Here is a 25404-nt window from a genome sequence, read left to right as displayed (position 1 = left end):
TGTTAATTAAAGAAACCCAGCCAGCTGCAGTGCTGGAACATCCTCAAGGTTTCCCTCAGGCTCTGCATCCACTGACACCAATGCAAAGAAATGCACAAAACTGTACCAAAAAAATGACTTCACAACAAGGATGTATTTCTAATAAATTATATATTTGGATGGTAAAAAAGGCATTAGACAGGAAAAATTCTAGTAACAGTCTGAGCGCACGCACAACCCTGGGACAAGAGATGTAAATTAGCTGCTATGTAACTTTTAGTTGTGCACTGTTCTCGTAACAAAACAATAAAATGAAAAGTATCATAAAAAATTTGGCCGCTTCACTATCACAAAAGCCAGAGTTCCATACACTTGCATGCATGGTCATCATGACAGTGGTATGGATTTGTGTAAACAAATATATTGACAATCTGTTAAAAACTATTGTTTTTGATGAGAACTATTGTTCCCTCCCTCCAAGAATATTGAATCTGTTTGGGATTTCCTCTCAAGGACATTATGTTTTTAGAGTAGAAAATGCTAACGTGGGTCAGCTATCAAAGATTGTGCAATGGTATCGGCTACAATGCTTAAGATTCACTGCTAACGTTCAGTTCAAAGTCAAGCAGGAAAGAGAACATTAAACACAAAGATGGAAAACGAAGATCTGGCAGGAGTGACATTAAACCACCAGCTCATGGTTATATGCATGCAGTCAGAGCTGGAGTGTATCCCAGCATGCACTGGGCAGAAGAAACAACAGTCCATCACAAGTTTTACAGTCTTTGGTTAAGGAGTGTGGATTGCACAATAAAATTTGTACCCGTGGACGTTTTTGCAAAATGTCACAATGGGAGCTGGGGGCATTAAAGACCAAAAAAATAACTGTGGAATCACAAACTTGGTTTCCATTGTAGAAAATGTAACCCGACACTGGAATGTGTTTTTTGTGATCATGAATGGACTTGAGACTGATCACATGGTCTAAAAGATTATTATTTTTTTTTTAAATGAAAAAACACCTCAATAAGCATTTTAGGAATGAAAGTAAAACATTGACTGCCAAATTTCATTGATCTGTATGCACCAGTTTGCTGAGACGTATTAAAATATAAAAAGAATATATTCAAACACAATTATATTTTAAGTTAATTATCATAAATGTGGAATCTTAAAAAAGTAATAGTTCTAATCCACAAGTAGTCCAACGACCTTCACAGTGATGGCTGTAGTTTCCTGAAGTCCTGGAAGTTTTAATCTCTTCCATGAACACGCAGTTCGGTAAACCGTCACTCATGTTTCACTCGAGATGTGTTCCTCAGATCTGATGTCCTGAGTTCAGCGCTGTGCAGTTGTCGGGTAACATTTCCAGATGTGGCTTCAGCAGCTGGTTAGTGTCCGGTATCCAAGTCCCTCATGTATTCCTGAAGCGCCTGCAGCCTGGCATCAATCTCTGACAGCTCAGCACCTGTATCCAAGGAGCTTTCTGGGGTTTGTGACATGAAATGAAAATATGATGTTGGCTAGTGGTAAGATTTTCTTTTCTAATTATTTTATCGCACAAAAAATGTAAAGGACATTCATGAATTACCTTTGTCTTTGATTCTGTGTGTTGGAGTACTGCATAATGGCTTTCTGGTCAAAAGGCCTCCTCTAGACTAGACAGACAGAAATGTAAAAGGATAAAGGTAGCAATATTCTGTGTTTTTTATTTTCAACATATTCCATGAAAAAAAACACAACAAAGTAAAAAATACGTATAAAAGTGTATTCCACTATGCCATAGAGCTCCATAGTTGTTCAAAAACTTACTGAAAATGAGTAATGAGCCACAAGGTTGCACTGAGTTAACTTTTATTCATTATGATAAACATGTGCACTGAATATTATCCTGCTGCCTTAAATACTCACTTCTATCCAATGTGTATTAAAGTAGTGGAAGGCAGTATTATTTTGGTGTCATTGAGCAAAAATTGCAAATCACTATTTCAGTATATTGTAATTCCAGTGGACTGAGTAAAAATTTAACTTCTGCACTTCTTCTTGGCTCCGTTTTAAGAGTTTAGAAAATGACGTTGGCCAATAAGTCTCACCAGAGAGAGGGTGACGTTCCAATTGGCTGTTATAAATGCAGATGTGAATTAACGTCATGTTACATGTTGGAAAGCCTGATTCAAAGGCAGAATATTCTACACGGAAACATGCTATTCCCTCACTTCAACAAATGCCTACACTGCAAAGCAACAAAAAAAAAAAATAGGAAGATGGACTTACACTACCGTTCAAAAGTTTGGGGTCACTTAGAAATGTCCTTATTTTCGAAAGAAAAGCAGTTTTATCCAATGAAGATAACATTAATCAGAGATACAATGTAAATATTGATAATGTAGTAAATGACTATTCTAGCTGGAAACGGCTGATTTTTAATGGAATATCTCCATAGGGGTACAGAGGAACATTTCCAGCAACCATCACTCCTGTGTTCTAATGCTACATTGTGTTAGCTAATGGTGTTGAAAGGCTAATTGATGATTAGAAAACCCTTGTGCAATTATGTTAGCACATGAATAAAAGTGTGAGTTTTATGGAAAACCTAAAAATTGTCTGGGTGACCCCAAACTTTTGAACGGTAGTGTTTCTAAAAGAACAGCAAGCACAATGAAACATGTTTAAATATCTGCAAACTGGAGCTGCGCCTACTACATTCTAAGCTTGCTGTTCTTCTCTGGGACAGACAAGCTGTTAATTTTCCAGTAATATCTTAACGTGTTGTAGTGACTAGTTTTGTGTTTTTTTTCCCTCTTTATTTTTGAATCTTTTACAGATTTCTGCCAACTCCAGCTCCACCATTCAATGTACCCCGATGACTCAGTAAGTTATCTTTTTTTGACAACATTAAAACTGTATAATTGTAGCCTGTCTATGAAACTTTACATCACACGAAGAAGGAACAAATGGGCTTGAGGTTGAGGTTGCAAACAAGAAACTGAGACACAAGCACGTTGTCAGATTTAGACTTTTCGTCAGATTTAGTGGACAAAAGAAAGGAAAATCAAAGTCAAACCATAATCTTCAAATGTGGAAAAAAAAATGAGAGAAGCAATATACAGTGCAGCAGCTACATGTACTACTCACCACATTTGGTCCATTGTAAATTAGTTTTCTTCCTCTGTAAACACAGAAAATAGACATTTAAAGCAGCAGCAACAACAGAGACTTCACAATACCTATTCAAGGTAATCCCATCACCTGCACAGGGTTTTGGCCATGTCATCCATGTCTACTAAAGAGCTTTCAGAGGAATTCCTGCTAACTCTGCGCTCCACAGACAAACTCCTGCCTCTGCTGCCAGAGCGGGCCACCTGAGGATAGGCATCTCTGGAACGTGAACGGCCTCTCTCAGGGACAATGGGTGACGTCAGCATGTCCCTCCGCACCTTCCTCTGTCTGCCAAACAAAACAAGTTAGAATCTGTTGATCCAAGCAGCTGCGGCATTAAGTACTGTCAAATAAAAAAAAACAGAAACCAACTTCTTGAGATCTGCCTCCTTCTGTCTGCGCTGTCTGTCCTGGATGTAAGCAGTTGGGTCAAAGCGAGGCACCCGTGACCCTGTAAGACAGTAATAAAATCTGTTCACTTAATTTCATCATTGTGATTGATAACTGGAAGTTTTCAAAAAACAGCTTTTAGATCTTCATCATGGACAGAGCTGGTACCAGTGGGAGAAGGTGAAGGTCTGGGTATGCGAGCATGTGGTCCGGAGGAGTCTGCTCTTCTTCCCCTCTCCATCAACCTTTGTCCTCGGTCCTCTGTCCGTTCTCTAGATCCTGACCGAGCCCTCAGTGTGCCGTAGGGTGACCTCCTCTCCCGTGAAAGAGAGCGATAGATTTCCCCGTCGACTCGAGAGCTGATGTGAGCGGACACAGGAGTCACTCTGCTGCAGAGGCACAAAGTGTTTGTGCTCAGCGGGTACATAAGATCCAGAGTGCAAACGTTTAGTCCACAATTATTGCATGTGAATGGATAAAAGAGAGAAAGTAAAGATAGTACATGCTTAGAATGTCTAACCCTCTCCGTAGTAACGCCAGTTCACTGGTGAGACTCTTGACACGAACACGGAGAGCACACTCTGATGATCTCAGCTCCTCCAGCTACACAGGAAAAAAGGTTCAAGGTTACACGCTGAGTAACAAAAGAAATCGCAGGAATCTTTTCCGCAGCAGTTTCACCTGTTCCATTAGGAGTCGCTGCTCCTGGCATCTCTTGCTAGTTGAGCGTTGACTCTTGGCCCTCTCCTTGACCAGCTGCTCCTCCAGCGTCTTCACCACATCTCTGATCCTCCAGTCCTCTCGCCCAGGTGCGGCACCACTTCCACTCATCTGGAGCTGCTCCAAAACCTTCGCCATGGCCTCCTTCTCCTGCTTCACCAGAGCCAGCCTTGAAAACGGTAAAAGACATCAAAAGACGTCCCGCATCCCTTCACATTGGTAATGCTGAGAGAGATTAAATTAAACCCACTCTGCTCGTAGCCGCTGTATTTCCAGATCTGCAGCTTTGTTCGTTCCATGTGTGGTGAGAGTACTGAGCTCAGCCCTGAGAGCTCTGATCTCCTTCTGCAGTGCAGCTGGGTCAGGCTTCCCCACATAGGGTAGAGGTAGAGGGTAGTGTATCCTACAAAACAGTCAGCAAATCAAGACACCGTTTACAGACACAAGTGGAAAGCTCAGACACAAAATCTGTGGCCAAATGCTAAAAAACAATGACAATATATGACGTCTGCAGCACAAAGACACAAACCTGTCAAACTCCACAGTGTATATGAGGATTAAATATCTTTTGGCAGTGAGAGCCGAGGACTGCTGATTGGCGCGAGGACGACTGACCACTCCTGCTTTTCTGTTACGCAGCAGCTCCAGGTCGGCGTAGGTCAAGAGATCAAGTGTAACAGAATCACTCGTCTGCAGAGAGAGCTTTAGTTAATTATGCAATATCACAATATAAAAAGATTCCCTGGATAGAAATGTTCTCATGATGGAGACCCCCTGATTTTGTATTTACTTCGTCTTCATGTATGTGTAACCCTTATGATGTACAGCAAAAACGCCAACAATTGCGTATTTCTGCATCCAACACGATATCTATCTGTCTGTCTGTCTGTCTGTCTGTCTGTCTATCTATCTATCTAGATGTGTCACTGTTTTTGCACAATTTTTGGGAGCTTTAAGTAAATCTTGTGGTGCACTTTTATTCTTGTTTTAGTCCCAAACCTGCTTCATAGACAGTACTGATGTCTGCCAGAACAGACACACAATGTCCATGTATGGGTTCACTTTGCATGCTTGTATATGAGGATTCAGTTGAGACGATTTTAAATGCACCAAAATTCCAATTACTCTTCCTGTTTCGCTCTCCTTTTGGCCCTTGTCCCTGTGCATTAATTAGAAAGAGAAGTGGAATAAGACAGCTCAGAATAACTGGACATTTTTCGCTTGAGTGGAAACACTGAACTCGAATCACTGAGTCTCTTCCTCAGCTGAGACCGCCTCAAGCAAATCTGTCTCTTCAAATCATTCTATTGACTTTGTATACATTTGTCCTCCTAATTTTTTCTCTGCCTTGTGTCCGGGTGCACCTTCAGACATACCTTTCTAACAGCCGATTCCAACATGCTACAGAAAATAGGAAACTGCTTGAAGTTGCCAGTTTTGCGAGTGAGATCCTCAATGTCTGAAATAAAGAAAAAAGAATTAAACAGAGTGACAGAAACTATTTGTGCGTGAGACAACGTTTCAGGCATACCAAACATGTGCCCCTTACATGCTGGATCAAATTCTCCCCTCCACTGATCTGCTGTCATCGAGTCGGCAATTTCGACTATCAGCAAACCGTTGTCCACCTCTATCTTCACAGAAAATTCCACTCCTCGAAATACAATATCTTCCATCACCCCGGAGCCTTCTTCCATCCCTCTGAGTCTGTGTTGGAGAAGATAAATAAATCATATAAACGAAGGGCAACAGGAATCAACCAACTCTTTCATTTTAAAAACAGCATGGGATTTTTTTGTAGGTGATTTATGAGCTTTTGTATCTGCTGTTCAATCAGCTGAATTCACTATATTATTTTTATGGAGACAACCATAATCTATACAGACGTTCTTGCTTTCGTGTGTTTTCTAATGGGTTCCTGCCTTAAAAGACACAAAAATCTAATCAGAGGTGGTAATACTGCTACTAATAATGTTCATTATTAGTCATAATAAATACAAGCATACATTAAAGCAAGCCTGCAAAATAGGTTGTGCATTTGTGCATAAAATATATTATGTTATAGATGTATTTCATTTAAACTGATTTTGCAGCTCTCTATTCACTTAAACCCTGTAAGACCCAAATATAGAAAAAAATAGCTATATATATATATACATATATATACATATATATATACACACACACACACATACATGTATATATATACATATATGTGTATATATATGTATATATATATAATTTTTCCTACTTTGTTTTTTCTATTATTAAATATTTTTTCTATTCTATTTAAATATAGAAAAAAATTTAAACTTTTTTCTATCTAAATATTGAAAAAAATTGTAAAAATTTGCCAAAAAGGCACTTTTTTGTACATTTAAATATATAACTATATACAGTGGCTATAAAAAGTCTACACACCCCTGTTCAAATGCCAGGTTTTTGTGACGTAAAAAAATGACACCAAGATAAATAATTTCACAACTTTTTCCACCTTTAATGTGACCTATAACCTGTACAACGCAACTGAAAAACAAACTGAAACCTTTCAGGGAGGTGAAGTAAAAATAAACAACTGAGATAATGAGGTTGCATAAGCGTGTACACCCTCTTATAACTGGGGATGTCACTGTGTTCAGATTTAACCAACTACATTCAATCTCATGTTAAATTGGAGTCAACACACACCTGTCACCATTTAAAGTGCCTCTGATTAACCCCAAATAAAGTTCAGCTGGTCTAGTAGGCTGTTCCTGACATTTTTGTAGCCACATCTTCCAGCACAAGCCATCGTCCACAGAGAGCTTCCAAAGCATCAGAGGGATCTCTTTGTTTAAAGATATCAGTCAGGTGAAGGGTACAAAAGAATTTCCAAGGAATTAAATATAACATGGAACACAGTGAAGACAGTCATCATCAAGTGGAGAAAATATGGCACAACAGTAACATTACCGAGAACAGGACGTCCGTCCAAAATTGATGATAAGACGAGAAGTGAACTGGTCAGGGAGGCTGCCAAGAGGCCGACAGCAACATTGAAGCAGCTGCAGGAATTTCTGGCAAGTAGTGGCTGTGTAGTACATGTGACAACAATCTCCCGTCTTCTTCATATGTCTGGACTATGGGGTAGGGTGGCAAGACGGAAGCCTTATCTTACGAAGAAAAACATCCAAGCCCAGCTTCATTTTGCAAAAACACATTTGAAATCTCCCAAACGCATGTGGGAAAATGTGTTATTGTCCGATGAAACCAAAGTTGAACTTTTTGGCCATAATTCCAAAAGGTATATTTGGCATAAAAACAACACTGCTCATCACCAAAAGAACATCACACCTACAGATTTGGAGCGGTTTTGCAAAGAAGAGGGGGCAAATATTGCCACATCAAGATGTGCCATGCTGATAAACTCCTCTCCAAAAAGACTGAGTGCTGTAATAAAAGCCAAAGGTGCTGCAACAAAGTAGTAGTTTAAGGGTGTGCATATTTATGCAACCAGGCTAGTTTAAGTTTTTTATTTTTATTTTTTCCCCTTTAAAGGTTTCAGTTTGTTTTTCAGTTGCGTTGTACAGGTTATAGGTCATATTAAAGGTGGAAAAAGTTGTGAAATTATTTAACTAGGTATAATTTTATGTCACAAAAACCTGGCATTTGAACAGGGGTGTGTAGACTTTTTATATCCACTGCGTGTATATATATATATATATATATATATATATATATATAAATATAAAATAAATAAATATAGAGAGAGAGAGAAAATTATATATATATATTTAAAAAATATATATAAAAAAAATAAAACATGTATTTCTGCAACAGTGGGTTTTACAGGGTTAATGCGTAAGATTATGTTTTTTGTATTATACCTATTAAGTAGACCAATTATCAGTTTGGCCGATTATTGAATATGATATTCATCATTTTTCAAAACTAGTAATAAATATTGGTTCCAAGTATTGGCTATGGGTCTCCTTAATTTACTGAAATTCTTTAAGATATCGGTCTTAAAAAATATACTGGTCACTCCTAATCATAACTTGTAAAGACATAATGCACTATAACCTATTAGCTATTATATAAAACGATGCGTGTCATTTGTTTTAACGGTCATATTAAATGTGTGATATTACAGTTACTGAGTCTTTCTGCTCCACACAGCCTGCTGTTACCCAAACAAACCGAGAGGGGCGGCAGAGAGCGGAGTCCATTTCAAAAGGTGTCATCATTTTTATTGAAAAAAGTTCTGCTTGATGGTTCATATCAAATATCAGGAACTTAGCAAAGGTCTCAAGTTCGCAGTTAACGAGGAGGTGAGTTATGAACGGTTTATTTAGCTGCTTTACTCTGCTGTTAGATTTCGCGCTTGACTTCACTTTCTCCCTACAGAGACTGACATGAAATCTGTGTTAACCTCATTCTTCACTGAAACGTTAACAGACGGAGGGGAAACGTTTGTTTAGCTAATTTCCAACAATACCTTTGGGCTATCGACTATTGAAGCTGATAATTGCGGGCTTATGCAATATAACGCTGTGTTTATCTTGTAGTTCTCTATGCAGAGGTCAGCTAGCGACAGTAAACATCCTCGGTCTGTTGGTTGACCACCGTTAGCTGAGGTTGGTTAGCACGGACACTATCGTTACGAGTTAGTTCTATTAGCTGGCAGCTAACTAGTCGAGTTTCCCGTATTAGACCCACGCTGCAGTTTTCAGTTTCGGGGGGAAAAACACAAAACAAACCCCGGTTAACGTTACCTTTGGTTGCAGAACTGCTCCTGGACGTGCTAAGCCGTCAACACATAGCTGCTCGTTGGGAAAACATCGCGGTGAGTTAGCTAGCCGGTGGAGAGGAAGCAGCTAGCCGACCGACTGGCGCTGCGCTCAAGTTCCAAACAAACTGCAAACCACCGGCGGCACCGTGGAGACTGGAGCGGTTCAACAACCGGGAACCGTTAAATTCTTCTTCTCCACTTTGCTCAGCTGCTGCTGCCTCTTCCTCGGCCAAAATCTGACGGAGGATCGATGCCTCTCAGGCGTGTCGCTGCCCTCCACAGGTACCGAGCCGACACTGCCCTCACCGCTGTAGGAGCCCCACAGCATGCTGGCAAGTAGCTCATACTCTATATAACAATGTGATAAGCTCCACTATATGTAAAAATCCTGAATTCAAAACTTCACTTGCATAACATTTCTATATTTAGAATTGTATTTGTTACGTGTGCATACACTATGTGCAGTCAAATGCAAAAGGACTGTTCCCCAATAGCAACCAGACATAATAGAATATGTTCCATACAATAGAAGAAGACATACATAACGAGGAGTAAAGATATTGTGGAACCAAAGTCAGCTAAAGTGCAAGTGTGTGCGATTCATGTAATATAGGCTCCGGCCCTCCTAATGAGGATTAAACGGTGTATAGATAGTGGATGGATATTATAGAGAGCTATAATATATAATATTCACATTGGGGTGGTCCTATTAAAGTTAGCTGAACATCTTTCAGTGCCCGATGTCTCAGTCATTTGTGTGTGTTCATTTACAGAACCATTCTGGGTACTGTTCCTTCCCATTTGTCTTGTCGTTTAACAAGGAAACATGGAAGTCACAATCTCCAATTTATAGATGATCTGCAATTTGTCATCCCCAAAGTGCGATCTGAGCTGGGCAAGAAAGCCTTCAGGTTTTCTGCACCTAATCCTTGGAATAAACTACAATCTCAACTTCAAATTCAAGCCCTTGTTACACTGAATGAGTTTAAAGTTCTGGTGAAATCATTAGTCTATCGTGTCTGTGCGCGATTGTTATATCTGAGAAAGTTTTAAAGTTGTTAATTTTATCTGTTATTTACTGTTTGTTTTTTTTAATGTGACTATGCTGCTGCCCTCTTGGCCAGGTTTCCCTTGTAAAGGAGATCTCTGATCTCAATGGGACTAACCTGGTTAAATAATGCTTAATAAAAATTCTTCTTTTCTTTTTTTTCCAGTGAATCATTTTAGGCCAAACAGTATTTTTTAGGGTCACTCACTCTGATCATTTGGCATGTAGAAGTACACGAGAGCTCATATATGGTGTAATATGCTTTTTTTATGCTAAAAATGTGCTTTTTTTTAAAGTGTAGTTAACATTTTTAAGGTATTTACAATTTAAATTACATAAGATGGCTACTCGTGAGACACTTGGCAATACAGTGTTGTTCTGCTCAGGATGCCACCTACTTGCGTCTTCACAGTGTTCTTCCAGGCTTTTGTTTCTTTCTTTTGGCTGCACGTTCTTGGTCAGTCTTGGATTACTCAGCAGTTTGTACAGCTTGTTTCCAGAACCCTTTAAAGTAGGTTTCATCCCTGCAGTCTTTTATAATCTGTTAAAAAAAAAAAAAAAAAAAATGACACACTTTAACATTTAACATGTACAAACAAATCAAATTCCTCATTTACATATAAGAAAGACAGATTTTTTTACTGTCTATATACTTTAAATGACAATAATACAAAAATGTCAGAATTGCTGCAAAATCGGTCAACATTTAGAGTGGTTGTCTGTTAAAATGCATTGTATGTCAGATAGATAGATAGATGGATAGATACTTTATTGATCATGAGGGAAATTCAAGTACAAAATAACATCTTAGTAAAGCATAAATATTTTAACAGTTTTTTGTGTGGCAGCTTGTAATGATCGAATACTCTAACACAGCTTTATTATTTCTCTGTTGTTTAATCTGCAGTCAAAAGGAAAATTCCAAAAGCTGCAGCTGCTTCATAACAGTATCTTCATATATATGTCCATAGCTGTTAAAAGTTATTTTTTTCTATATATAAAGTATAATTATATTATATTATAATACACATTTCTCTCCAGTCAAGAAATCTATTTATGATGATATGTTATTGCTGCATTTTCAGCAACCTTTTAAAAGTAGGACACACTCTTCTGTGGACGTTGTCTCAACTTTGTTCAGCCTTCCACTGTTTGGTTATGTGGTTAATGACAGTTTTCAGTGGAAAATAAGTGCTTCCTGTAAATGTTTGATGAACCTGACCTCTACATGTCTTTACTCAGTCTCAGGGGAGAGCGGTTTCCATGAAGACGCCGCTCGCTTAAGTCAAGTGACTGAGTCTGAAGTCTGCGGTTCTTGCTGCTGGTCTGAAAAGGAAAAAGCCACACAGGCAGAGTGTGACTTGGACTGAGCACATGTTCAAAAAATGAGTGACTAAGGTTTTCTGGTTTTCTTAAACAGAACTCTGCATGGAAGAAACAAAAAAGTTGTAGGACTTCACCTCTTCTTCCTATGACTCCAAAGAAGCCTCAGCAGTGGCTGCAAGTGGTCGGACATGCAGGTTTGCTTTGGTTTGGTTTTTGCCTCATTTTGCCTAATTTGTCTTCCCTGTGTGTAGTTCTGGAAAAGAAAATATCTGCAGTTTAATTAAACAAATATATATGTCCTTTTAACACGTTTTGTGCATTCTTCCCTCTTAGTCTCCTCTTTGTTATCTGTCTCAACAGGAAGCTTTCATGTCGGGGATTATGGCACGCTGCTGAAGAGGTTTTGTGAGGGGGAGCAACAATGCTACCTGAGGCTGATGGAGGACACCCTGAGGCCCTTTGTTCCACTCTACCACGGTGTAGTGCAGCACGGCGAGCAGGATTACAACATGATGGATAACCTGTTGACCCATTTCAACACACCTGCCATCATGGACTGCAAGATGGGCAGCCGGTAAATTCTAATGGGGCAGTTTTGTCGCCAAATGCGAGTGAAATGGTTTTCTTTAATGCAAATTTGAAAGAAAAGATAAGATAAGTCCTTTATTTCTCCTCACGCCAGGGGAAATTCACATTGTTACAGCAGCTTATGTAGCAATAGACGTAGTAATAGAAATAAAATAATAATAGAACAGTAGTAATAATATTTACAATATGTACAGGGGTGAGAAATGAGGATGAAATAGTACAGTATTGACACACTGTAAGACAATGCAGTATAAAGTGGCTTAAAAAAATAAAGTTTAAAAAGTGCAAAGATTAAGCCCTTTTCAGACAAACATTGCTGGCTTGATCATTCTGTTAAACTGATAACATTTCTCTCAGTCAGACATAGGTCACAATTATGTTAATGTTCCTCACGGTTTCATTCAGACAAACCCATCACTGTGAAGGAGAAAGCCATGGTATGTGCATGATCATTGTCATACATGTGGGATTGAACAGTACATCAAATGTCGTAAATTGTATTATAATGCACTATTGAACAAAAAACTTATCTAAACTAACAGCAAGACTACCAAACTGTCCAGGTAGCTAATCGTCTAGTTTAGTTAGTCTATTTTTTGATTTTCTAAACCCTGAAAATTCTGTTCATGTGTGATGGTAATGTAACTACTGCTTTACTAACAGTAAAATTAAAATATCATGACATTCCTGACCCGCTGTTAGATTCTGATCAGTCTTGTCTCCATGTCGGGGATTATTTATTATTATAAATAAGTAATAAATTTACTGGTGATCTCGTTCCAAGTGTGTAAACGTATACAAGTCTCTCGCTTTGGAGACACTCATGGATTCTGCTACTGTTTGATGTTGCAGTTAATTAATAAACTCTGAAGAAAGACTTCTTCAAAAAGCTGGAAGCGACAAGCTAAACTTTAGTGGTTAAGTGGCTCCCAGGGTGGTCATCCAGCCGTAAAGTCGGCATGTTCACAAATATCAGATTAACAAAAAGGGCGCTTTATAGTGCAGCACTCAATGAGGCATTGTTTTTCACAGCACGTACCTTGAGGAGGAGCTTGTAACGGCTCGAGAACGGCCTCAGCCCCGTAACGACATGTATGAAAAGATGGTGGCAGTGGATCCAGAGGCCCCGACAGTTCAAGAAAGAGCGCAGCAGGCAGTGCTGAAAACCAGGTACATGCAGTGGAGGGAGACGCTAAGCTCCACAGCAAGTCTGGGGTTCCGTATTGAGGGATTCAGGGTAAGTTCTCATCAAAGATACCAAACATGGTTGCATCAGGTTGTTGAATAATCTTCATATATAGAGAATAAATACTGTTAGGTTGACAGTGTTTGAACAATAGTTTGTTTTTTGCAGCCATAAATAGTTAAGTCTGTTCCCTGATTATAAGTAGCTACACATGTTGTATTGTGATCTGTGCCTCTCCTGTGCAGAAAGCAAATGGAGAATGTCAGACAAACTTCAAAAGGACTAAAAGCAGAGAACAAGTGGTGGAAGCACTTGACAACTTTGTTGAGTCCAATACACACATTGTGGTGAGCGTAACCGTCACTGTCCTACATTCACTTGTCGATTTGTTTATCTCTAAATCTGGTATCTTTCCCTTCAGTGGGGCTATGTGAGGCGATTGAAACAGCTGCGACAGGTCTTGGAGTCATCACACTTCTTTAAAACACATGAGGTGAGCTTGTGTGACAGTTTGTTGAACAATGCAGCAGGTGTTTTGAATAAGGCTTTGAAAATGTCAAGAAAAAAAACAGATCTTGTTTCAAAACAGCAGCAATTGTAATGTGTTCTTGCAGGTGCTGGCAGACTTTGGCATGTAATATCTCAGAAACGTTTTTCTAACAGCAGTGTCCCTACAGGTTGTGGGCAGTTCTTTACTTTTTGTACATGACTGGACTGGCAAAACAGGAGTCTGGATGATTGACTTTGGAAAAACAGTGAGCTTGCCACCGCACCACACCTTGGACCATCGCACCCCGTGGGCAGAGGGGAATCGGGAAGACGGCTACCTGTGGGGTCTGGACAACCTTATTGATGTACTAACCAACATATTGCCAGTGACCTGAATGCCTTTTTGATCATGTGTGGAAATTTACTCTAAACCGTTCCTTCGGCACTTATAGCGAACGACACATGGACTTGGAAATGATTATGTTGCCAGAATTTAGGGAAGGAAAATGCAGTCACAGTCAGAGGAATAACAATGTTTTAAAGACTGGTTAAATTATCAGCAAATACTGCAAGTAAATGCTTTCCAGAACAAATTTTTATCTCCAAATCAGGCCCACAACTCCGGTGGAAGGATCATTAACGATCCTTTGGCCTTCTACAGTGAATCCAGTGCTATTGATAATTAGACTTACCTGCACTGTGCCAGAGCCAAACACAGCCTCAGCAGATGGCTGACCCGACTGTCTCTAGATGACCTGCTCACTATTTCAGGAAACACATGGCTCTACCAATTATAGGCTAAAAATATGGACGTCCCCTATGACTTGAGATAATCGGTTTAAATGTCACATTGTGTCATTAAAATGGTGTTAAGACTATAATGCTAAAAAAAAAAGGTGGATTGCTTTTTTCTGCATTTTATTCATTTGTCTGTTTGCCTCTTTATCATTATTTGATAATGAAGAGAAATTTGAAAAGTGACCTGAAGCTGATTCATTCATTCATCATCAACAAATAGATTGATTGCCAGCTATTTTGACAATTGATTCACTGGTTGTTAAACTTGAATATTTTCTAGTTTACTACTCGGACAATGAACTAAACATCTTTGGGTTGTGGACAACAAAAGACATTTGAGGGTGTCATTTTGGGCTTTGGAAAACACTAATGGCCATTTTCTGACATTTTCTGACATTTAATAAACCAAGTAACTAATTAATTCAGCGTGAAAATAATTGACACATTAATTAGCAATGTAAATATTTGTAAATTTGTGCGCTCGTAAATTCGTTGCAGCCCTTCTGTCACCATCGTGGCTTGTCGACGTAAATTATCGATGTGAAATTATTTATGCATTGGACTTAGAATTACTTTCCCCTGTTTAGGAAACAATTTTCGGGTTATGTGGCAGTTTGATTAAATCCAGCTATCTGTGATGTTAGTAGTTCCCATCAGTAAAGGTTGTGATGCTTACTTGTGGTCTAACAAACTAAGACCTTTGCACATAGTGATTTATAGGATTAGTTGTGGATTCTTTTTCTATATGAGAGCTAAATACTAGAATATGTATATTTCAGGTAGGCTGGTGCATTGATCGAGTGCAGTATTATTTCTGTTTTACTACACATGGCACTAAGTATGATTGGTCCATATAAAACTAATCCTATTTTACCCTATTTGATAGCAATCTATCTGTTATTTCTGACCATTTGATAAACAAAAATGTCTATTACTCTTAACTAAATGAAACCCAGATTAAGAGAACTAATTAAAAATCTTGAATATTTTTTAAAATTCATAATTCATATCATTTCGATTATTATTTAATTTTCCAGAAGTACCAGTAAATGTCTCGATGCAGGAAAAACCTTGTATTGAATGGAAAATGCTGGTTGGTCAGTCTCCCGCTTTCATCCAGACTGAAATCTCTCCAAAACTTTGAATGGATTGGCCCAAAATTATATTTTAAAAATGCCGGTCGCTTTGCTGATCCCCCGACTTTCCCTCCAGCATCACAGTGAGGTTGACATTTTATTGAAATGACTAAACAAACATTAGATTGCCATGAAGTTTGGTTTTATGTATGGCCATCAACAAGTAAAAATGTGAATTTTCTCTGATTCTTTAATAATGTTCTACTTTGTACTGTGTTCACAGCAAAATAGCGAATGTAGGCATGCTAATCTAAGACAGTGAACTTGGTAATTATGATCTGTTATCTACGATCAGTAAGCAGAAGTCATATTAATCTATTATAAGCTACTAGCCAAAGTTTTGGATAGTTTAGATATCAGTGCCACATAGAGTTTCATAAGTTTTATTGTTGGTTTTGGTCTTCATTCTCTTCTGAGGTGTGACTGTCGATGCCATTGAATACTTCTTTACTTTTCTGTCAGTGTGCATGACACGGCAGATGTGGTGTCTGTCCTCCACACCTGTCATTCAGCCATCAGTGGGGAGGCAGAGGGAACCCCTGCCCTTACCTGCAGCACCAGACAAGATTAAAGGGATGAGCAGACAGAGAAACTGATAGTCATGTTCAACAAATCCTCCCACACAGTCTGCAGCAACAACAAAAAGCCTTCTCAGTGGTGGTGAGGAGAGGGAGGCAAACTCACATTTGTTTGGCTGAACAGGCAAGCTTCTGATCACATTGCTCCAATATTTTTGCCACTCTTAAACACTAGTTTTAATTATTCACATACTTAATTAGGGTGGATTCCTCCATTCATGCTTGGTAGATGTAACTGAGTGACTAAATAACCAATTATCTAAAGCAAACATTTGTAGCTCTTTTGGGCAAAGTTAAATTAAGGCGAGATGAAGGCTTAAAGGAGCGAAGGGTAGTGCTTTTTAAAATGAAGAGATGTCTGCACCAGTCGGGGTGTGCTCAAAAGAGGAGGGGGTGGGGAGGGGATGGTGATGTCAGTGTGACAGATGAAACATCAGACAGCCTTTCAGTTTGCACACACACACACACACACACACACACACACACACAAAAATTCAAGAGGCTTCCTCTTACTGGTCATTGTGCAGCAGATCCATGGAATAAGCACACGCAAACCAGCAGTGCTCAGGTACGACATGGTTTTGTTCTTTAAACTTTGATTTATTTGATGGAAATGCATGTAAGAGATTGCTTATGAGAAGAAATATCTCTTTAGTGTTTTCTTATTGTCACCAGTTTAACCAAGGCTTGGTATGTTTTCTGTCAAAGTTTTTCATAAGTGGGACAAAATAATGCAAAACAAAATAATATAGTATTTAAACTGTGTCAAATGTGCTTTTAATATTTGTCTTTTTTTGTTTTGTTACAGAATATATTCTCCTCACATGTCTAATTTTCCTACTAAAATATCAAAGCAGCCCTCGACAACCTCCTCCAAGAATACATTATTCAGTCCTATACATTTTCAGAGCCAGTTGTATCACTGCTGTCTATGTAAACCAAAAATTTGACATTGTAGGTGGATGTATTTTGTGTGGTGATGCACATACAGTGAGTGTGTGACTTGGCAGCGCTGGCAGAGGTGGTGCATGTTGTTGCAGTGGTGTATCTGTGCTGCTGCTGTGCTCATGGCTCAGAGGAGGGCTGCAGGAGGCTGCTGCTGCCCCAGAGCACCCATGAATGAAGACAACGCTCGTTTCTGCCTGCTGGCCGGCCTCATCTTACTCTACTTACTGTGCGGTGCCGCCATCTTCTCGGCTTTGGAGCATCCCTTCGAGCTCCGCGCCCGCCTTCTCTGGAAACAGCAGCTGGACAACTTCACCAGGCGATACAGGGTCAACCTGGGGGCTCTGCACACTCTGCTGCGCCAGTATGAGGAGGCTAATGGAGCTGGGATCAGAGTGGACACGCTGAGGCCACGCTGGGACTTCTCTGGAGCTTTCTACTTTGTGGGCACAGTTGTCTCCACTATTGGTAAGTCTTCACTCTTAAAAAGTTTTTTTAGAACTGCATTTTTTCACAGGTACCTCTTCAGGTGTTGCTTTTGCAGCCCCATCTCCATATGTGTACTTTGACCATTTCATTTTGTTGTATTTCTTCTCCAGGCTTTGGCATGACCACGCCAGCAACCATAGCAGGAAAAATATTCTTAATCTTCTATGGTCTTATTGGCTGTGCTGCCACCATCCTCTTCTTTAACCTCTTCCTGGAGAGGATCATCACCATGCTAGCTTACATCATGCGCTGGTGCCACGAGCGCCGTCTGAGGTGTGCCGGTGTTGGGGTGATGTCAAGCAGGGAAGAGTCGTCTGGTGAGGAGGACAGTCTGGAAGGCTGGAAACCGTCAGTCTATTACGTGATGCTGATCCTGGGCATTGCATCTATTGTGATTGCATGCAGTGCCTCCACTCTGTACAGCTCCATGGAGAACTGGAGCTATGTGGACTCTCTCTACTTCTGCTTCGTGGCCTTCAGCACCATTGGCTTCGGGGACCTGGTGAGCAGTCAGAGGCAGCAGTATGAGTCACAGGAGGCCTACCGGGTCGGAAACTGCCTTTTCATCTTAATGGGAGTATGTTGTATCTACTCACTTTTCAATGTCATCTCTATTATCATCAAGCAAACTCTCAACTGGATCCTGGGTAAGATGGTCTGCTCAGAGAAGCATCAGCTGTGTTCCTGCTCTACACCCGGCTGGTGCCTGTGTTGCCCCTGCCTCCAGAGCAAAAATCAAAAGCAGAGACGTCCACCTGCACAATTCAGGCCAAAACGCATAAAACGTAACGCGGTGCAGCCCGTCTCATCCCACCGACCTGCAGGAAAGCATCGCTACACAGGCGCCTCTGTGGAGTCTGTGTGTGGCAGTGAGACGGATGCAGTGGCTGAAGTATACGTGGGGCGACGTATGTCAGGAGAGATGATCTCTGTCAACGAGTTCATGGTTTCAAATAAGGTGTCTCTGGCACTGCTGCAGAAGCAGCTGAGTGAAACAGCCCACCAGGGCCCTCGGCAGAGCTACGGCCATCAGAATGGATTCTCTGGTGGCGTCGGGGCTTTGGCCATCATGAACAATCGCCTGCAGGAGACCAGTGTGGACAGATAGCATGAAGATAGCAGTTTACTTCTTGTGTTTGGATTCTCTAGATTCCATAGGAATAGGTTGTGAATATTCCTTAGGAAGTCTTTTTTTTTTTTTTTTTTTTTTTTTTTTTAAAGAAAATCCATCATTTTTCTTCTGATTATTACAAAACCAAATTTGGAGAACAGTACAATTTTCTTCTAATTAGAATCCATTGAGTGTGAGCAGGTTCATTAGAAGTCTGCACAGATAATATCAGACTTCCAGGATGGACTCTGGACAGCTAATAACAATTTTTCGATGAGGAAAAGGAGAGTAAAAAGACGATTACAACTGAAAAAATTCAACATGACTGTGAAGAGCGGTCTGATGTCCTGAAGTGATTGACTCATACAAAAGCAATCAGATGAAAGAAGTGTGAAGGACCACTTAAAGAGGACTGCTGATTTAAAAGTGCTGCACATGTCCCCTGAGCTCCTCATCAGATATGGTTGTATGTGAGGTGGTAGTCAGTAATGGTGAACATACAGACATGATATCTACTGTCTCCATTTAGATAACCAGCTGCATATATATAACCTTTGAAATGTAATTTGTATCTGAATTAAGCTTCTGCAGGAGCTCTCAAGCACCAAGAAAGAGACATTTTAATTTGTTGATTGCGCACAAGATGCTCATCTTGTTCCATCGTCGCACGTCATTGAAATTCATAGGCTTCATAAAAGAGATCCAGGGTTTTCAACAGAGTACATCTAATCAAACATGGCCTGTAGAGGACGTCCTTATGTCAATAAGTGCTTCGCAAAAAGCCACAGGGTCACATCAGCAGTGCCGAGAGAGAGATTTAGGCTCCTTTTCTATGCAAGAAAACGTCATTTTGTAGCATGTATGTGGCAGGTTTTCATCAGCGCTTTGGTTGTTGAGTGCGAGGAGAAAAGCTTCCCTCTTAGACAAAAGCATCCATTTTCGTCTGGCAGTCACACTCAATGATTTGTCTTCTGTGTTACTAATTTCAAAACAATGAGGAGAAATAGTTCTTGTAGCAAGGTATTATGGGTAAAAATACTGCAAGTCGTCAGTCAAATGTTCTTTATTTAGGTTTAAAACAATCTTATCATGTAATGTCTATACACAGAAAATGACTAACTGAAATAATGTAACAATGCAGTATGATACAGATAAAATAATCCATCAACAAACTGACCCGTTCTGATGCTGTTTGCTTTGTCAGCTGTACAAAACATGAATAAGGCAGCACAGTACAAATCCAATTGATGGAAAAACTACATTTCACATGCACTTTATTTACGAATGTGTTCAGAAATATGTTAAATATATAGAAATAATTAAGAAATGTGGACATGTAGAACTTATTTGTGTAAAATTTAATTAGGAATTACTGGCTTTCAGCCAATTTTTGGATACTTACTTCAATTTTTTGTCACAGTCAAACATTAGTCCAGCTAAGTGAGTGTACATGTTTAAAAAATCTTAAAGCAAACAGCTTTCAGAAAGAATTTAATTGTACTAGATCGTGAAATGTATTTTTTCTTGATCTGTGTAGAACTGAATATTTAATCTCTGTTTTTTTTGCCTGCCACTTCCAGCAATGTGGGAAAGACATTTGTGCATTTCCATGAGCTGCAAAACTGTTAGCACTGTTCTCATTGAAACGACTGCATATATTAGCTGGATGCTAGCTTTTGGCTAACATCAACACATTTTTCCTCCCTGGAGATGAAAGGCAAACATAAATTCTTCTAGAAATTCTTTTAATACATCTACTCTTAAAACATTGACTTTAAAATACAACCCTACATGTACTACCTTGTTTTATGCATTGAAAATGTACAGTTTCACAGTTTGTTCAGTTTTACAGGCTGTCATTTGAATTTATCATCTGTACTTTATGTTCACTGAATAAGAGGCAGAGGTTTGTTGCTGGGTCAATGTCTCTGAGTAAAGTTTAACAAAATATCCTTCTTGTATAAATATAAAGTATCAGGCTTTATTAGATCTATTTTTGCATTGTATTTATTATGACAAGATGCTGCTTGCTAGCATGATGTAAACAAACACCACTGTCTGTTCATCATCTCTCCCCCCCCCCACCCCCCACCCCCTTTTTTTTGTCAGATTGCACACATGAAGACAACAGAATTAATATTCACATTAATTACAGTCCCTCTGTGGATCCTTGGAGAGAAAATCCAGCTTCTCAAGAGCCTCCCAGGCCCTGGACAGAGAGTCGAAGTATGAAAAATTGATGAGTTTACTGTGCATAGTCTGAGAAATAGCATGTCTTGTTAGACTGGAAAAAATAGTTTGGACTTACATTTGGTACCGTAGGTTTGTGTGTCTCTCTTTGTTGGTAGTAAGCAGAAATGATGCAATTTCTTCTGTAGCACACAAAAGTAACATGGTGTTATTTGCTAATATAGGGAGAAGATGGTGGTTTAAATGCACACATACACCTAAAAAAAAAAAAAATAAAAAAATAATCTCATGTCTCTTACTTGCTCTGTATGCCTCCACCTGGTGGTAACCCAGGGATGGCAGTGGACGCGAGGACTGTGAGGACGGACAGCAGGTCAGGCTCTTCCCCCCGGGCACACAGCTCATTGTAAATCTCTGTCAGACATCAGAAGAAAGGTACTTTCACAGTGAGTTTCTGGCTGGAGTTTTGCATGCAGTTTAAAGAATCAATCCCCATAAGACACTGATTTTTAAAAATGGGTCACTCACATACAGTAGTTTCATTATGAAAAGGGGTTAAGTAACCTGCCTCCAATCTGTGCCTAGTAGATTTTAGCGAACGCAGCTCGAACAGGGGTGAAGAGTAATCTTGTTGTGGACTATTTTTAGCTGTGGATCAATACACATTTAGTGCTCTAATGAGTTTTTACCACTTAGGGGGAGAGTATGTTGGTTTGACTGAAAAAGGAGAGAGCCTGCTTTCATGGTGATGAAGGAATATTCTAAGGTCAATAATGATGTGTTTGGATGATTTTTATACCACATTGGTAATTAGCTATTTTGATAATTCTAAAATAAGCATTGATGCACGATTGACAACAAGAAAAATAATTAAAATGGACAGTGGAGAGATATTGAGTGACAGATGTTTCAAAAGAAATTCTCCAAATGACTAATATGACTGTAACCTGCCCACAGCGTCCCTCGCACAGCATCTTTACCCACACACCTGCCACTTTGGACTCCAAGAGGTCCTCCAGCTCGGCCTCCTGGTGCAGTGCCTCTGCCGACAGCTGGGGGGCTCCGGGGAAACACAGCAGGATGATGCTGATGTTGTCTAAGCTGCCCTGTGGAGTGAAGCGGCGTCAGCAGTGGGTGAGTAACGATGGCTGACCTTACAAATGTCAACAGACGAAACATTATTTCATCCTGCGTGAACAGTTTTAGAAATAGATCATTTTCACCTCAAGGTTTGCACACCAGTGTCACACAGATGCAGCGGAGCAGGAGGATGTAAATGGAGTGTGGAAGAAACTGTGACATTTTGAGGTCATTGTGCACATCCAAGCTGAAGCCTTGTTACATAACGGAGTGACACGATGGCCAAACAAAGTGCAGCAATGATGCTAGCATGTGCACATGTGGCCTAGAATAATCTTGTCTCCTTTTTTTAAACAAAAAACAAAAAAGAGAAAGGAAATACAAGATAGATAAAAATAAATAAATGCCTTTTTAATAGTCCTTCAGGTTCATTAAACACTCATTCTTGGGTTGAGTTTATAAAGCTTTGACACCATTGAAATATTTACTAAAGTAGAAGATATGCACGAGTTAGATTATGGATCCAGCATAACTGAATAAATCTTTTCTACTGTAAAAAACTTATTTTACAGATTTACTATATAGTGAAACAAAACCCACTGCCCTTAATCTATCAGCTAGGAAAGTAAAGCTGCTACTAGACGACAAATTATTCTTCATAATCGAGATGATTTTTTTTATATATATATAATGATGCTATGATCAGCAGTTTTGTGCTTATGAACAGCAGTCTTCAACCATCTGACACTCTCATAGTGAGAGTGGCTAAAATGAGTCCTCATAGGAACCCAGAATAATCCCATGTAACCTGTTCTGACATCCCTGCATCTATTTTAAGGTGATCTGTTTGACTATTGTACCATGAACAGCAGCCACAGTTTTAATGAGACTGAACCAAAGCCTCAGCAGAAGATACTGCTGCTTTTTCGCTCGACATCTTTGCACTGCATCACAGGCACAGATGCAATTTACTGATTCGATTTGTCCATAGGGACACAGACATGTCTAGAACAGCTATAATCAATGCTTTTACATTGTCAGCGTACCACGTGACTACTGGTTTGTGAAGGTGGTCATTCTGAGTGATAAACTACCTCTCTCAGCAGCTCCTGTCAGCTCTAGAGCGCAGTCACCCTGAAAGTGCATCATACTGCAGTTTCAGAAAACACAAGCAAACATAGATAAAACACAGACAAATCCTCTCCTTTTTCACAACATCTGTTCAATACTTTATGTTTAATTGGGTTTAGAGTTTACCTGTTTACACACTCTTTTTTTGGGTTGTTACTTGCTCATCAAAAAATGTGAATCATGTGATATCGAATTGGTGCAGATCCTCTCTTAATTTTCTTGTCTGTTTATTTTGTCAAGTTTGTCGCATGTGATTTCTTAATATGCAATATATCGAACTCTCAGGGTCACCACATTGCAGAGCTTACTTAAGACCTTGTGTTTTGATTTTACTGCCTGCAGCCTGGCTGGTTAGGGGGAGTCTCATAGTGTAGTATTTGATTACAGACTGAGATTTAAATTTATGGACATGCAAAACATTCTGATGCACTCTTCAACCTCAATATCCACAACATGAGTCAAGGCCCATAAAAGATTGATTGTGATTGATTAATTGTCTCCCTGTCACTTTTAAAAGCAGTGGCCGCCTTTAGATCAGGCATAATATTCACAGCCCACTAATGTGATTCAGTTTGAAACTGAAATTGTGTTTTGCATTTAGAATCACTTAAAAAGATTTTGTCATTCAAATTATTGAACTATGACAGCAATACATTAAGCGCTGGATTGCTTTGTATTTAAAGGGGCCTATAATAATATGTCCTGGCTTGTAGTAGCAGGTTCTGACCTTATAGAGACAGAGGTCAATGACTTGTGAGCAGACGTCCCTCAGGTCAGTGCAGACACGCAACCGGTTGTGGATGAAGGCGCACAGCTCCTCGTTGCTGATGGTGTCCCAAACACCGTCGCAGGCTAGCACCAGGAACTCGTCTGCTGGCGAGCGCTCCACCACGCACACCTCTGGCTCCGGTGACACCATCTGCTGGCTGGGCGTCCGGTTCTCTGCCCCCTTGTAGCTGAAGTCCCCGAGGGCCCGGGACACTGCCAGGGAGCCGTTGATCCGTTGGAAGGACACGGAGCCACCTGCGCTCTCAATGCGCTCCTTCTCCAGAGGGCTGTAGGGTTTGTGGTCCTCAGTGGAGAAGCAAACCTGTCCCGACCGGCACAGCATGGCCCTGGAGTCACCACAGTTGGTGAAGTAGATGTAATACGGCGAGATGAGAGTGGCCACCACGGTGGTACCACCCCTCTCCCAGCCTTCTCGACGGGCCACGGAGTGCAGGTGTTTGTCTGTTTGCAGAAAGCCCTCTATGATGGCTCCTTTCACTTTTTCTGGGTCATCCTCTGGTCCCATTCCACCTGTGTGCACAAATACAGTTAGAATGCGGTGTTCCTTAATGCAGCAGCCATAGAAACACAACATTACACAGAACAAAACCAGTCTCTGTTCCGCATCAGAATATCTCAAACATAGCTGCACATTATTATGATAAAGCTGTGTTTCCTTTCAAGATATTAAATCTACGGCATTTCCATTCATTATTTTTACGCATTCTCGGTTTCCAGTCTTTCACCTGTGGCCAGGATGTGACCCAGGAGGTGCTGGGAGCAGTACTGAGCCACCATGCTGCCAGCGTGACCATCGAACACAGCGAAGAAGCTCCAGTCGGCCAGTTCTCCCCCGAGCTGTGGCACACAGTTGTGGAAGTCCTCCATGTTGGCCCTCCAGCCCTGCATGCTTCCCAGGGCGTAGGTGAGGCCCCATCGAGCGCAGCCTTCCTCCATCAGCTTGTCCAGGACTGGCCGGTCCAGGTAGGGGCTGGGGATGACCTCCTCCTTCTCCCCCTTCCCTGGCTGCTCCCCCTCTGCTGCTCCTCCACGGCCCCCCTTGAAGAAAGAGCTGACCCTCTTTTCCGTTTCTTTCACCAGCTGCCTCACGAACGCAGGCATCTCCACGCTGCCCTTCCTGGCCGTCCTCATGGCTCTGATGTGCAGCTGATGCGAGGGGAATCTTCTTTTGTCCCTGCCCCGGTGTTTGTGGCTGGGACAGAGGGCTGAGCGATAGGCCTGATGCTGGGCCTGTGCAGTGTCTGCGTAGCCCTGCTGCTCCAGGGCTCAGAGCATGGCTGCCTGAGCTGATGGATGTTCTCTGTGCTGGCTGCTTACTCCCCTCTCCCTGCTCATCTCCTTCCTCTCTTCTCTCCCTCTCTGGAGACCTCACTGATCAGCCCTCTCTCCTACACTCATCCTTCCTCTCCTCCTTGTTTGGTCTCTTCTCAATGCTGCTGTGATTTCAGCTTCTCCCTCGCTTTTTCATAGCTCTTCCTTCTTTCACCAGCTCTCGCCTTGC

General features: G+C 40.6%; 4 protein-coding genes across 8 annotated transcripts; 2 read left to right on the top strand and 2 right to left on the bottom strand.

Annotated features, from left to right (window-relative positions):
• Nucleotides 1-131: 131 nt before the first annotated feature.
• ccdc61 (coiled-coil domain containing 61) lies at nt 132-9144 on the bottom strand. 4 transcript variants are annotated; one of them, XM_023270224.3, is made up of 13 exons: nt 9003-9144; nt 5798-5955; nt 5625-5707; nt 4778-4938; nt 4499-4651; nt 4210-4417; nt 4031-4131; nt 3697-3917; nt 3511-3589; nt 3229-3426; nt 3115-3148; nt 1571-1637; nt 132-1465 (listed from the first exon to the last, which is right to left on the bottom strand). In XM_023270224.3, the coding sequence occupies exons 2-13, from the start codon at nt 5943-5945 to the stop codon at nt 1371-1373; spliced, it is 1548 nt and encodes a 515-aa protein (XP_023125992.2). In that variant the 5' UTR covers nt 5946-5955; nt 9003-9144; the 3' UTR covers nt 132-1370. The 4 variants fall into 4 exon arrangements, with proteins under 4 accessions (XP_023125992.2, XP_023125993.2, XP_023125994.2 ...); XM_023270225.3 differs by having other exon boundaries at nt 4049-4131; XM_023270226.3 differs by having other exon boundaries at nt 3697-3914; nt 4049-4131.
• itpkca (inositol-trisphosphate 3-kinase Ca) lies at nt 8435-14637 on the top strand. Of its 2 annotated transcripts, XM_023270230.3 has the most exons (8): nt 8435-8558; nt 9228-9351; nt 11488-11587; nt 11754-11967; nt 13014-13218; nt 13413-13514; nt 13589-13660; nt 13845-14637. In XM_023270230.3, the coding sequence occupies exons 2-8, from the start codon at nt 9346-9348 to the stop codon at nt 14049-14051; spliced, it is 906 nt and encodes a 301-aa protein (XP_023125998.3). In that variant the 5' UTR covers nt 8435-8558; nt 9228-9345; the 3' UTR covers nt 14052-14637. The 2 variants fall into 2 exon arrangements, with proteins under 2 accessions (XP_023125998.3, XP_054872929.1); XM_055016954.1 differs by lacking the exon at nt 8435-8558 and having other exon boundaries at nt 9211-9351.
• Nucleotides 14638-15563: 926 nt separating this feature from the next.
• kcnk12l (potassium channel, subfamily K, member 12 like) lies at nt 15564-18811 on the top strand. Its single transcript, XM_055016953.1, has 2 exons — nt 15564-17581; nt 17713-18811. Exons 1-2 carry the CDS (start codon nt 17197-17199, stop codon nt 18708-18710), a joined length of 1383 nt encoding a protein of 460 aa, XP_054872928.1. The 5' UTR covers nt 15564-17196; the 3' UTR covers nt 18711-18811.
• Nucleotides 18812-19760: 949 nt separating this feature from the next.
• On the bottom strand, nt 19761-25036 carry ppm1nb (protein phosphatase, Mg2+/Mn2+ dependent, 1Nb (putative)). Its single transcript, XM_023270222.3, has 6 exons — nt 24629-25036; nt 23842-24413; nt 21892-22009; nt 21203-21317; nt 21022-21085; nt 19761-20922 (listed from the first exon to the last, which is right to left on the bottom strand). The coding sequence occupies exons 1-6, from the start codon at nt 25032-25034 to the stop codon at nt 20905-20907; spliced, it is 1293 nt and encodes a 430-aa protein (XP_023125990.2). The 5' UTR covers nt 25035-25036; the 3' UTR covers nt 19761-20904.
• Between the last annotated feature and the right edge of the window lie 368 nt (nt 25037-25404).

The sequence above is a fragment of the Amphiprion ocellaris genome, chromosome 14 (genome assembly GCF_022539595.1).
Source record: "Amphiprion ocellaris isolate individual 3 ecotype Okinawa chromosome 14, ASM2253959v1, whole genome shotgun sequence".
NCBI classification, from domain to species: domain Eukaryota; kingdom Metazoa; phylum Chordata; class Actinopteri; family Pomacentridae; genus Amphiprion; species Amphiprion ocellaris.
Note: the sequence above shows the minus strand (reverse complement) of the source record. Positions and strands in the feature narration are given on the sequence as shown.

Excerpts from the sequence above, each read along its gene's own strand:
- ppm1nb (XM_023270222.3), bottom strand. The coding sequence starts at position 25,034 with ATGAGGACGGCCAGGAAGGGCAGCGTGGAGATGCCTGCGTTCGTGAGG. Across the intron at positions 24,414-24,628 it reads GGGTCACATCCTGGCCACAG|GTGGAATGGGACCAGAGGAT; the intron begins GTGAAAGACTGG and ends TTGTGCACACAG. Across the intron at positions 21,318-21,891 it reads CTTGGAGTCCAAAGTGGCAG|AGATTTACAATGAGCTGTGT; the intron begins GTGTGTGGGTAA and ends GATGTCTGACAG.
- ccdc61 (XM_023270224.3), bottom strand. The coding sequence starts at position 5,945 with ATGGAAGAAGGCTCCGGGGTGATGGAAGATATTGTATTTCGAGGAGTG. Across the intron at positions 5,708-5,797 it reads GGGAGAATTTGATCCAGCAT|ACATTGAGGATCTCACTCGC; the intron begins GTAAGGGGCACA and ends TCTTTATTTCAG. Across the intron at positions 3,427-3,510 it reads AAGGAGGCAGATCTCAAGAA|ACAGAGGAAGGTGCGGAGGG; the intron begins GTTGGTTTCTGT and ends TTTGTTTGGCAG.
- itpkca (XM_023270230.3), top strand. Across the intron at positions 11,588-11,753 it reads GCAAGTGGTCGGACATGCAG|GAAGCTTTCATGTCGGGGAT; the intron begins GTTTGCTTTGGT and ends CTGTCTCAACAG. Across the intron at positions 13,219-13,412 it reads TCCGTATTGAGGGATTCAGG|AAAGCAAATGGAGAATGTCA; the intron begins GTAAGTTCTCAT and ends TCTCCTGTGCAG.
- kcnk12l (XM_055016953.1), top strand. The coding sequence starts at position 17,197 with ATGTTGTTGCAGTGGTGTATCTGTGCTGCTGCTGTGCTCATGGCTCAG. Across the intron at positions 17,582-17,712 it reads CACAGTTGTCTCCACTATTG|GCTTTGGCATGACCACGCCA; the intron begins GTAAGTCTTCAC and ends TTTCTTCTCCAG.